General features: G+C 39.3%; 1 protein-coding gene across 5 annotated transcripts in view; it reads left to right on the forward strand.

Moving 5' to 3' along the window:
- The first annotated feature begins 5,423 nt into the window (after positions 1 to 5,423).
- The window catches only part of mlip (muscular LMNA-interacting protein), a 63,409-nt gene continuing 55,332 nt past the window's right edge, over positions 5,424 to 13,500 (forward strand). For 4 of the 5 annotated variants that reach the window (XM_056760025.1, XM_056760021.1, XM_056760022.1 and 1 more), the window contains exon 1: positions 5,424 to 5,555. In XM_056760025.1, coding sequence (XP_056616003.1) covers positions 5,520 to 5,555 — 36 coding nt within the window. In that variant the 5' untranslated portion in view covers positions 5,424 to 5,519. Of the gene's footprint in view, positions 5,556 to 7,722; positions 8,141 to 13,500 lie in introns of those variants that run through there. The other variant, XM_056760023.1, reaches the window with a different exon arrangement.

The raw sequence follows: 13,500 nt of genomic DNA on the forward strand, positions 1-13,500 counted from the left end.
AGTGGCCCTGATTGGAGGTTGTCGGGTGGGTGTTTATGGGGAGTGGGAGGGCTCGTTGGTTGTGGGGATTCATCTGCTGGGGCTGTGTGAGTCCGGTTTGGCCTTGTTTTGTGGTCGATGTCGGACAACAGAGGAATAAAGTTACAACATGCCATTACTATTTTCCCTGGTTGTTCCTCTGTTTTTGGTGTCGATCGTGGAGTGGGACCGGGTTGAACCTGCACGGTTTTCGGTGAGTGGGACTTTCTGGGTTGCAGATGGTGGGCTCTCCCTCTTCCTCATGGATATTTGCTCGGTGGCTTTTGGTCGGGGTCACTGAGTGCAGCTATGATGCTTCAGAGGGGATCTGGCCCTCCCGGCTGAGCCTGGTTTCTCCAGAAGTTTTTTTCTCCATTAATCAATCATTGGAGTTTGGGTTCCTCGCCACTGCAGGGTAGTGTTGGCTTGCTCACCAGGAGACTGCATTTATTTATTAATTAGCAGAGATGGGAACAAGTCACATATGGCCAAGTCCAAGCAAGTCTCAAGTCTTAACTATCAAGTCTCGAGTCAAGTCTCGAGTCACAGTTTAGACAAATCAAGCAAGTCAAGTCAAGTCAAGGGTTCACCCTAAGCAAGTCAAGTCAAGTCCTGATAAGTTTCAAGTCAAGTCAAGTCGCAGTACTAAAATAAACAGAGGTTAATTTTTTAGATACATGTTTATTTTTGCACAGAAAAGATGAACTTATATACATACATTATGTATCTTATTCACATTGCTATATATGAATTATATGCATATCTGTGCAACATTAATATCTGAAAATAAAAGTGTTGCTTACACAAAAGAAATCCAGTCTGAAATGTATAATAAAATCTAATTCAATTTAATTGCAACGTCTACACAGAAATGGAAATACTTGTATCTGAGAGAATGCATTTATACAGGCTATGAAGCTTATAAACTAAGAATTGTTGAAAACTTGACTATTGTATGTTTTAAGTATATGATGCTGTAATACTTGTGCTGTCCATTAATGTGAACAGTAGGCCTATAGGGAATTTGCATCTATTGATGGGAATCCCGGATCATTTTATTGACTTCGGTATTGAATCTTGTTTATCAAAATGAACGAATCTTTTTCATTTCGGTAGAATATAAATAAAATGTATGTTAATATAGCCCAGTGATGAAGTTATGATGCTTAATCGTCATCTCTGCGGTGGACACGCAGTATGCACGTTTCATACGTAATATATAATCTGAGAATATTTGTTTTCTATTTGAACTGGTTTCATTATTTTACAGCACAAAACGTTTTGCTGTTATTGTGAGTATAAAAAAATTTTAGACATTTAACAGATTCGAACTATGAAATTATTCTCGTCAGTATGACCGAAAAGTTTTTAAAGAGTTTTTTTAAGTTCAAGTGATCTGACCGGCGCGTCCATGTTAGCCAGTCATGCAGTATATAAGAGAGCTGCTATTCAGTTTCCACACGCAGTCAACACAAACACTTGAACATGCGCACATTTAATATAGACATTCGCCTACATGTAATACAGAGAAGCCCTTCTTTATTTTAAGATGATTTTAATGTTTTAAGAACATAACAATTCGGGCTACGCCATTATAGCCAGATTCCCCAATTCATCACCTTATGAGATGAGATGTAGGCCTACCAGTGATGATCGATTATCACTTTTCTAATGATAAAAAACAACCAAAGCAAAATTATGACAAACAGAAACGATTAATTCATTATATTAGTAATCGTTTTATTACACTGACTATAAAGAAATTACTTTGTAACCTTTCCTTGTGATTCTTATAATGTCGGATGAAATTGGACGTTGTGGTTGTCGCGTCAGAAATCCTCGCGTTGCATGCTCTGCATCTGGCAAATAATTTTTTATTTTCACGGTCCAGTTCAAAGTCCTTATAGCCAAACGTGACTGTGGAGCTCGACTGTTGTCCGCCATTGTAACGGCCACAACTGTTTCAAGCCGCCAGGCGCATGCGCAGTTTCCTCTCTATCGTAACTGCTCTACAGTAATTGGCTGTTTCACCTTGTTTGGCGCGGTTTGAGTTGAGCAGCGTTAAAGGCACAGGCGCTGTAGTGCTGCCGAGTCACAATAATTATTTTAGGTAATTTCATTACTTTACAAAGTTCAAGTCATTGTCGAGTCTTCCATTTAGAGTCAAGTCAAGTCTCAAGTCACCTGCTCTCAAGTCAAAGTCAAGTCAAGTCATTTTCTTACTTCAATCAAGCAAGTCGCAAGTCCTGAAAATTGTGACTCGAGTCAGACTCGAGTCAAGTCATGTGACTCGAGTCCCCCACCTCTGTTAATTAGATATTATTTATTAGAATGATCTTGCTTGTTCTATAAACACCATGCACTGTGCTGTTTTTTACCTTTTCTGTTTTTCCTGTTTGCCCCTGTAAAGCTGCTTTGGAACAATGCAAATTGTGAAAAGCGCTATATAAATAAACTTGAGTTGAATTGATTCATGGGATGAGATTAGATCTCCAGACCCGCCTGTAAGAAGTCTTGGAGAAGAGAGGGTGTTAGAGGGGATGGAAGATGCCACACAAATAGGGCAGGGTCCCCGTAGATCTGCTAGGAGTACAGCCGGTAAACATTCTAATCCCTATCTGTTGCCACGATCAACTGGGGAGACAAACGAGGTAGAAGATTAAAAAGGTTTTTTTCATCGTCGGGTTGCGATGCTTTTCGAGGGGGTGGAATGTAGCGGGTACAAGCGAGGGAGGTGCCGAAGACATAGGGTGTGACTAGAGGATTAAAGGTGCCCGGTAGGAAAGAGTTGGGAGAGGTGTATGTATCTGGCCGGCAGGGATAGAAGGTGACACATCGACTCGCAACTACCTGTGAAATTCCCGGAAGGGAATATCGGAAAGGTAACCTGCCTGTTTATTATAGTAAATAGGATGTTGGTTTTAATATGTACGAGAAGGTTTTAATGTTTGTACATTATAGCTGTGTGACTCCAGATCGAAGAGGAACCTCTCACAAGGAGGAACACATCTCCTCTCTGAATCAGACATGACTTATATCGGTAACCTTTTTAAATATAAGATAAGGCTATGTCTCAGTGCTTAGACAATGTAACTATATGATATGGTTACTCTCGTATTCAAACTCTGAACTACTTCAATATTTCTTAAGTAATGGACGCACACACTCATCATAAAGCGGTTCTTAAAGACAAAAACCTGATGACGCGTCCACATTCACACGTATTTATAACCTGTAGGTGAGGGTGTAATTAGCCACACCACCTGCCGAGGTTATTTAAAGCCAAAATAATTTTTGCCGTGTTTGACACATGTGCTTCACAACCGGTCGAACAAAAACTGTTCTCCCATAGCGTTTGAAACGCAGCATCGAGTGTAGCTTTTGATAGGGAACTGAATAATATAAAGTTAAGCTGTAGAATATAGAATGACCAGTAGGGAGAGCAAAAACGTTAGACTAGGCAGAGCCAGAACCATGGCCTTCAATAACCATCCTATTACAAAAAGGTGTGTTTTAAGTGTATGAATAAAAAGTGAAATTCAATAGATAATCTAGCATGGTCCTTTTCCCTGCAGCATGCCAAGCTAATTTAAAAACACTCATTAGCACACGTAAACTATGTGGATAAAGGCACAGCTAATCATTACATTTACATGTATGTATTTACAATGGCATTTTGACATTTTTATCCAAATTGGACTTTGCATAAAAGCTATACATTTTATATAAGTAATTTTGAATGTGTTTTTAATCTTATATTTAATGGAAATAAGGAAAAACTCAATGAAATGCATTTATTTTGATTTATTTTTGTTTGTGGTGTCCCTTTAATGTAAACAAGACCATTAGCAATTTTTTTGTGTATACTGTATATGTTTGTCAGATATACATAACATTTTATTGCAGTGCTGCCTGAAGGATCAAGAGAAAATCTTTATAGCAACTGCATAATTGAGTCTATCAAACTGCTGGACAGGAAGATAAAATTACATGCTTTTTGCGATGATAAAAACTTGCCTATCCTTCAAAAGCCAGAACAGTGAAAACATTCCATCATTTCCAGCTGCACTGGTGATACGTGGCTCTTAGTGCATTTGACGTGTTGGCGGAGTCAAATGACTTGGAGGTTATGAAGTCACCCTCCACTCCCTTTCTCCGAGTTATTATTTTAGAGTTAGACGGATTATCGAGGCATGCAGAGTGACGGACAGTACCAGCTGTGCCAGAATACAGAACAAACCATGACCCCAAGATTGCTGTGCATTCTTTCAGTCTGTTTTTACTGTCATGGTTAAAAATTATATTAGGTGGTGGGTGGTACTTTCACCAGAAAATAGATTTGTCAGGAAACACTTCATAATTTATTATTTCAAAGTTGTGTGCTGAATAAGTAAGGCAATTGAAGAGTAAGATGTGTTTTTGATTATCCAGGGGGTGTTATCTTTTATTTCTGCTATTAATTTGCAGACGCACGACCATCCAAGAATTTCATCTCTGCACAGCTTTCGAGCATTTTAAATGAATCAAGTAGTCCAGAGAGGGGATGGGTCCTTTACAGGTGCAACTCAGAGTTTCAGGTTCATTACATGGAGCAGATTCTCTCAACACCAGTCTTATTTCATTATAAATCGCCAGAGAAGAGATTTACTGTAAAAAGAGCATTTGATTTTGTTAGTGTCTGAAATGGAAGAGTAATGTCCCAATTGTATTTTTGAGTCGGCAATCATAAATCAACTACAATGGCCAGTATTATATTCAATAAAGTAGAATTTAGTTTTATTTTATTAATTCTGTAGTAATATGAGAAGTCAGTCTTTAAAGACTGTGGCAATGGCTGCATCTGTGTCATTGAAGAAGAATCATCATCATCATCATGATCACACGAATTACATGGTCCTGGATTGCCAATCATATATTTGAGTCATTGAATTATTTAGTTTGTTTTATGAAAGTCAGTTACGGTTTTGTGGATATTGTAGAAACAATTGTGTAATTTCTACTAATAAATCCTACCTTTTCATCAGTGGAATCCTATTGCGTTATACATTCGTAGCCCGGGAAGAGAGTCCCATGATTAAAGCTGCAATCTGTGGCAAAAAAACATTTACTGTGTGAGTACATAAACAATCAGTGTTGAAAGTGGTTTCCTTACTTTAACATAATCCACAACATATAGTTATGATTTATATCAGTTCTCTCTTCTTTTGGAGTGACACGAGAACAATTATGCTAACATTAACATTACATCAAGCAACATGTAAAAACCAGTGATAATTCAAGAAGATCAATGGTGATTGGATTTATGAAGCTGTTATTGTTGTTGTGAGTGCTCAGATGGGCTCTCGGGTGTCTGTAGTCTATTTGTGGAGTTCTATACATGGAAGTCGACAGTGCTTCAAAGTTATCAGAGCTCTCAACACTCTCACTCGTGTGAAGACGGTCAAACCACAGGGCAAGAGAATGCCATTATAGGATCCTCTATACAAACTTTAAGCACAATTATGGCCTTTGAAAAGCCACATGGGATCTTTGGAAAGGTAAGTTGCTACATTATTCAAAACCTTACAGTATGTTCTAAAACACAAATCAAGTGGATTAACAGTTGTGAAACATTCCTGATTTGTCTTTTTAGATTGACAGTGTCTCTTTGCCCTCAATGTTTTTTTTACTTCTTAAAGTTTGTGGTTATGTTCACTTAAACATTGTACTTGCACTGTACAGCAAATGGGTCATTGTTAATGGAGATGGAAGATAAAACTAATTTTGGAAATTTGGCAGCTAGAAAGTTCAAGGAAATGCGTTATGACTCAGCCACAGTTTTCATGAGTGCTAAAATATTTGTAATATATTAATAATATATATGGCAAATTTCTGATTAATAACAAGACTAAAGAGATTACCTACTCTAAAAAAAATATAGGACAAAGTTGTTAAGCAGAATTTGCTGGCAAAGTACAGAACCGGCTTTTTGAGCTTTGTAAATATATTCCTGCTAGTGTATCCTAGCTTTGATGCAGTCTTTTATCACAAGGCAAAACCCACAGGCCCTTGACAGCAGTCTGACCTTTTGAGTTACAGGCTATGGCTGCATGTGTATGCTCAATGCAGAGGGAGGAGGCTTACGCACACAGACGTATAATTACTCTTAAAACACATTGACACACCCACAGAGTTTGTGGAGTTTCAAACCTGTCTCAGCATGCTGGTATTTATGCAAATATACAGTACTTGCTGGAATTTAAAACATGTGGCTTCAGACTGGTGGCAGTAGTATTTTGTGTTTGCCAATGGTGTCTGTGTCTGCAAAGATCCTAAATCATGGAAGTATCAGAAAGGGAAGTCCCCAAAGCAAACCAGTAAATGCCACGAAGTAGAGAGCTGGCAAGATATCAATGTCAGACTTAAGAGAAACGCCTCCTCTTTCTACTGAGAGGAAAAATTAGCTAGAATAGCATGAGCTAAAAATATTGTTTTTAATAGTGCAAACTGACTTTTATGGTTTCGGCTGTCCCAATCTGCATCCCGATGTTCTCCATGTCATGAGTCTGCCTTCATGTCATGTCTATTCTTGGGCTTGTGGCAGATTCATGACTAAGTCTTATGTTTTATGTGAGGGAGAGATGTTGACCCCATGCATAGTAAGTGACGTGAGATTGAGTCTTCCCGGCAGAACTTTCTTACATTTCTTTTCTTACACAGCTTACATTTCTACCAGAAAGACTCAAGAGATGAGAATACTTGACAATACACATTTATTAGACAACCGATCAGCAACAAGGTGCGAATATGGTCAAATGATATAGTTCTTTGGCGTAGGCCAAACATTAGGAGGCCGAAACATTAATACAAGTCCTCGACAGGCCACAATATTGAGACAGAGGCCTCGACAAGCCACAACATTGAGACAGACGCCTCGACAGGCCACAACATTGAGACAGAGGCCTCGACAAGCCACAACATTGAGACAGACGCCTCGACAGGCCGCAACATTGAGACAGATGCCTCGACAGGCCGCACATTGAGACAGAGGCCTCGATAGGCCATAACATCGAGACAAAGGCTTTGATAGGCCATAACATTGAGACAAGCTTCGATAGGCTACCACCTGGAGACGGGGGACTCGATAGACCATAACATTCACAAAGCCTTCATAGTCCATGATGTAGTGATGAAAGCCTCGATAGGCCATACGTTGTAACAAGTCTCGACAGGCCACCACATTGAGACAGGGGCCTCGATAGGCCACAACATTGAGACGGAGGCCTCGACAGGCCACAACATTGAGACGGAGGCCTCGACAGGCCACAACATTGAGACTGAGGCCTCGACAGACCACAACATTGAGACTGAGGCCTTAATAGGCCACAAAATTTACACTGGGCCTCGGTAGGCCACAACATTTAGAAGACGAAGGCTTGGATAGGCCACAACATTTATGCTGGGCCTCGATAGGCCACAACATTGAGACTGAGGCCACAATAGGCCATGAGATGGAGACATAGCCATGGATAGGCCCTATTTGAGAACTTGATCGAATGGTAATGGATAAGAAGCAATACACTACAACCAGTATGAGTATGTTTATGTATATATACATATATATATATATATATATATATATATATATATATTGGAGTCAGGTCTTATGTAGAATTGGATTGTTGAGGAATGCCATCTGCCCATCACGTGATAGCTGCTGTCGAACCCTGTAAACGAGTACTGTACCCATTGCGAACTGCTCAAATTATCCCATGAAGATTATACCTATGACGAGCCACCACTTAGACCATGCCTTGGATGGCCCTAGCAGTGATGAAGGCCTTGATAGGCCGTAGAGTGTAGAAAGCCTAAATTGGCCGTGATGTGGTGATGAAGGCCCTCATAGGCCACACATGGAGATGGAAGCTTCGATAGGCCACAACACTAGACCAAACCCCTGACAAAGATGAAGCCTCGATACCTGCATGTGAAAGACTGCAGGGACCGGTAGGAACGTGACTGTATATTAATGAATGAGAAAACGAGACACCACCACCACCATGATTATCCTCTGTAACGTCCTTGATCACGACTGTCGGAGTGCATAAATATTGGCTGCTTCAACTGCAAACGCAAACAAAGGGTAAGTGGCGATCTTATATACTCCGAGTGTTAGGTGATGATTGGCTATTGGTCTATACGTAGTAAGTGACGTGAGATTGAGTCTTCCATGCAGAACTTGCGCGATAAAAAAAATGTTGCCGTTAATCTATTCTCAAAGTTGGGTTGGGAGCTGGGTCTATACTACGCAAGCTATGATGACTTTCACCTTGATATTTGAGCGCAGATGTATACCTAGCTGAATTGCACTGTACCGGGCGAGAACGAGATTTTTCAACTCGCGTGATTCGCGCAATTCGCGCCGCCTCATCATCTCATGACCAGGGCTTCATTCGCGCGATTCGCGCCGCAAGTAGGTCTATCGCGTCTTTGCATTGACTTAACATGTAAATCACTCGCGCTTGGTCTGAACACAACATAACGTTACTGTGGAATTACCACATCAAACGTGACATGCTAACATGGATGCAGCTTTGAAGCCGCAGGGTTGCTTCAGGAAAAAAAATATTTTTAAGAAGCTTCCCAATGAAAACAACGACAAGACTAAGGTTGTTTGCACCTTGTGCAAACGGAATTGGTTTAAAAAAAAAAACTTTCTCTCAACAGGTAGTGGTCTAGCTTTAGTTGAAACCAGTAAATTTGTATTGGCACCTAATGTATTATGGCTCCTGTATGACATATCGCTTGTTGCTCCCTAACTCTTTGTAAATTGCTTTGGATAAAAGCGTCCCTTAGCTAATGCTGAAGTAAACACAAGTACATCTTACTGAACATAATTTATTTTCTTTACCAATTATCATAGTAGAACAGCTTTCTCAAGCAGTTTGTGATGCATTTTGGAAACAGGAGATGAGCCCCTGGTCTAATGCGCCACCTGGCTTGAGACACCCGTTCTTAAAGATTTACTTTTAGTCATTATTTGGGTAGCACACATATTCTGCATGCCTTCGACAGAATTCAAATGAGCCATTTTAATCTAAATTAATCTAGATTACTTCCAAAAAAAATTAATCTATGCCCACCACTAATATGTACATTTCCATATAAATGCATTTAGGATTGTATGTCTGTCCCCAAAGTGAGTAAAGAGAGTTCAGCTCCCTACATTCCATTCGGTCGTAAAATACTCTTATCTTGATGGTTTGGTGTGAGTTGCTATGGTCACCAGAGATCTTGTCCTGCCCTTGGTGTAAATTGCAGATTGGGGGTAGACCCCCGAGCGACTAGCTCGCCGGTGGGGTGAGGGGTGTTGCTGCAATATTTAAGAAATTTAATTAGTTATTGCGTGTCTGATCAGTCTCAGGTACCACACTATGTTAAATAGGTAGGGGATTAACCATTTAAGGCTTTGTAAGTAATTAAAAGAATTTTAAAATCAATACAAAATTTAATGGGTAGCCGGTGAGGTGATGATAAAACTGGGGTTATGTGATCGTATTTTCTTGATCTGGTTAGAACTCTGGCAGCTGCATTGTGAACTAACTGTAGTTTGTTTATTGATGATACAGGACACTCACTAAGTAGAGCATTACAATAGTCAATTCTTGATGTGACAAATGCATGAGTAAACTTTTCGGTGTCAGCCACACATCAAATATTTCTAAGGTGGAAGATGGCTGTTTTTGTGACATTTGAGATGTGATTTTTAAATGATGAGTTGCTGTCTAATATAATGCATAGGTCTTTAATTGTATTAATTGACACCCTGTATAAAGGGTCCTGGGACACGGCCTGGATTAATTGACAAATTGATAATGTTATCAATGGGCTTGATTGCAACAGGCAGTAACTCTGATGATACAGGACAACCACTAAGTAGATCATTCCAACAGTCAAGTCTTGAGGTCACAAATGCATGAAAAAGCTGTCAGGAACACATAAAACATTTCGTAATTTGCCAACATTTCTAAGGTGAAGCCTGTCATCAGCCTGTCATGAAGTACAAGCGAGCTGCTATTCAGCTTCTACACCCAGTCCAAACAATCACTTGAAAATGCACACGTTTAATATAGACATTAGACCACATGCAAATGAGAAGCCCTTAATTTTAACATGACCCCCAACATTAAAATTCCCAAATTCCCCAATAGGCTACATGAGATGAGACGTAGGCCTATCAGTGACTAATATTGTAATAAAGTAATAAAGAAACAACCAAGGCCAAATTATGACAAACAGAAACGATTAATTAATTACATTAGTAATCGTTTTATGACATTGACTATAAAGAAATTACTTTCTTACCTTTCTTTGTGGTTCTTGAAATGCCGGATGAATTTTGACGTTTCGACGAAATTTGGTTGTTGTGTCAGATATTTTTGCGATGCATACTCTGCTTCTGGCAAGCAAAATGTTTGGCGCAGTTTAAGTTGTGCACCGTTAAAGGCACAGGCGCGGATTATAGTGCTGCTGAGTCACAATAATTATTTTTAAAACTAATTGTATTACTATATTTTACTTTAAACGTTCAACTCATTGTAGAGTCTTCCACTATAAGTCAAGTGAAGTCAAGTCTAAAGTTACATGCTCTCTAGTCAAAGTCAAGTCATTGTCTTACTTCAAGCAAGTCACAAGTCCTGAAAATTGTGACTCAAGTCAGACCCAAGTCAAGTCATGTGACTCTAGTCCTCCACCTATGGTGCTAATAAAAAAAAGGCATGTTTAGAGAAAGAGAGAGTTAGTTTTTTTGTCTGTCAAGATTTCACAGAAGAAATGGGTTTTAAGTAGTTTTTTGAACGTTGTGAGAGATGTGGTTGACCGGACTGAGTTAGGAAGAATGTTCAACCAGGAAGGAGTTGTGAAGGAGAATGCGGGAAAGTCATTTTCTGCCCTTATTAGAAGGCAATACAAGACGCTGCTCGTTTGCTTAACACAGGGTCGTTGATGAGGTGTAGGAGGGTGTGAAAGTATGCCGGTGCAGATCCAGTGATAATCCTGCAGGCAAGCATTAGTGACTAGAATCTGATACGAGATTCAACTGGTAGCCAGTTGAGAGAGGTGATAAAGGAGTGTCATTAGCTATTTTGGTCTCTTTGAAGACCAGGCATGCTGCTGCATTCTGAACCAGCTGGAGTGGTTTGATAGCCTTTGCAGGAAGACCAGGAAGGAGAGCTTAGCAGTATCCTTGAGATAAAAACCAACCTTGAGATAAAAAGGGTCTGGACAAGGAGTTCTGCCAGTAGCGTTTTTTGTTTAAATAAGGATGAGTTTTACTCACAAAATATGATTCTCCACCAGATCTATCAAGAACACATCCATGAAATGAGTTATTTAAAACGTTAATATCAGTTAAGGACTTAGTTTAGCTTAAAGGAAAATACGTATAATAATCATCATTACCTTACACTGACATGGGTCAGTGTAAACCAGATTGTCATTAGACTGTGTCATGATGTGCCACTGACCTGTTGCAGAAATGTTGCTGTATTTGGCACCTCCAGAAGCCACCATGCCGCTCACTGTGTCTATGTTATGACATGTGCAGTTAACAGCAGAACAACATTTAATAAATTATATTCTGATTTCAAACATAGGATTTATTACACCCCCGTGTTAATTTTTACAACTATTAGTCTTCGCCATATTTGAATATCATGGCCTACTTGGATGTGTTTATATTTACTAAAATATTATTCTTTTTATAATTTGTATGTATTTAAATGAGTGGTGGGCCGCGCGATAAAAAAAATGTCGCCGTTAATCTATTCTCAAAGTTGGGTTGGGAGCTGGGTCTATACTACGCAAGCTATGATGACTTTCACGTTGATATTTTAGCGCGGATGTATACCAGCTTAACTGCACTGTACGGGGCGAGAACGAGATTTTTCAACTCGCGTCATTCGCGGAAGTAGAAGCCGCCTCATCATCTCATAACCAGGGCTTCATTCGCGCAGCAAGTAGGTCTATTGGCTCTTTGCATTAACATATAAATCACTCGCGCTTGACACGCCATTCGCGTTTGGTCTGAACACAACATAACGTTACTGTGAAATTACCGCATCAAACGTGACGTGCTAACATGGATGCAGCTATGAAGCCGCCGGGTTTGCTTCAGGGAATATTAATTTTTAAGAAGCTTCCAAATAGAAACATCGACAAGACTAAGGTTGTTTGCACCTTGTGCAATGCGGAATTGGTTTAAAAAAAATACTTTCTCTCAACAAGTAGTGGTCTAGCTTTAGTTGAAACCAGTAACTTTGTATTGAGATCTAATGTATTATGGCTCCTGTATGACATATTGCTTGTTGCTCCCTCACTCTTTGTAAGTCGCTTTGGATAAAAGCGTCTGCTAAATGACTAAATGTATATGTACTGTAGGAGCTCTTCCAGTCTCAAGTACCACCTAAACGCAAATCATCCCTTAGCCTATGCGGAAGTAAACACAAGTTCATCTCATTGAACATAATTTAATTTTCATCACCAATTATCATAGTAGAACAGCTTTCTCAAGCAGTTTGTGATGCATTTTGGAAACAGGAGGTGAGCCCCTGGTCTAATGCGCCACCTGGCTTGAGAAACCCGTTCTCAAAGACTTACTTTTAGTCATTATTTGGGTAGCACACATATTCTGAATGCCTTCGGCAGAATTCAAATGAGCCATTTTAATCTAGATTAATCTAGATTAATCTTGGAATTAATCTAGATTAATCTAGATTAAAAAAAATAATCTATGCCCACCACTAATTTAAATTCATATTACATTGTATTTTAAGTCGGTTTCATGTCATTAACATTGAATTGATTTAAACTGCCAAGTTCTACTTAACTCAACTCAACTTTATTTAAATAGCGCTTTTTACAATTTTCATTGTTACAAAGCAGCTGTAATGAGACACATTGAATACAAGAAAAACAACTAAAGGAATATACCTGTAAAAACAAGAAAAAGGTGAAAACAACAAAAGACAGACATACAAATGCTCCACACACACAATATGCATACATACTTACACACATTGACATAGACGCACACATGTAAACACACTCGCACACACCCACAGTGAAAGCACACATAGGAGAGAGAACAACAGGTCAAATATTAAACGGACTATAAATTATTATATGCAATATTAATAAAGTCTAACTACTAAATTCTAAAGCAGCCCCCCGGCCAGGCAAATGGTGCAAAACAATATGCAAACGGTGGCGAGGAACCCAAAACTCCAATCGAGAAAAAAAACCTTAGGAGGACCCAGGCCCAACCAGGGGATTCCAGTTCCCCTCTGGCAAAAACTGCTGCCTCTGCACAAGCTCAACAGTGCTTGCACAACAAGGCTAAATAAAAAATAAATAAACTTGCGAATAAGTTAAATTATAGATTTAAGATTATCATTAACAATCTAATAGCATTTGAAGTGTTGTAGAAAAATCATGTCAAGTTGC

This window comes from Triplophysa dalaica, chromosome 11, assembly GCF_015846415.1.
Source record: "Triplophysa dalaica isolate WHDGS20190420 chromosome 11, ASM1584641v1, whole genome shotgun sequence".
NCBI classification, from domain to species: domain Eukaryota; kingdom Metazoa; phylum Chordata; class Actinopteri; order Cypriniformes; family Nemacheilidae; genus Triplophysa; species Triplophysa dalaica.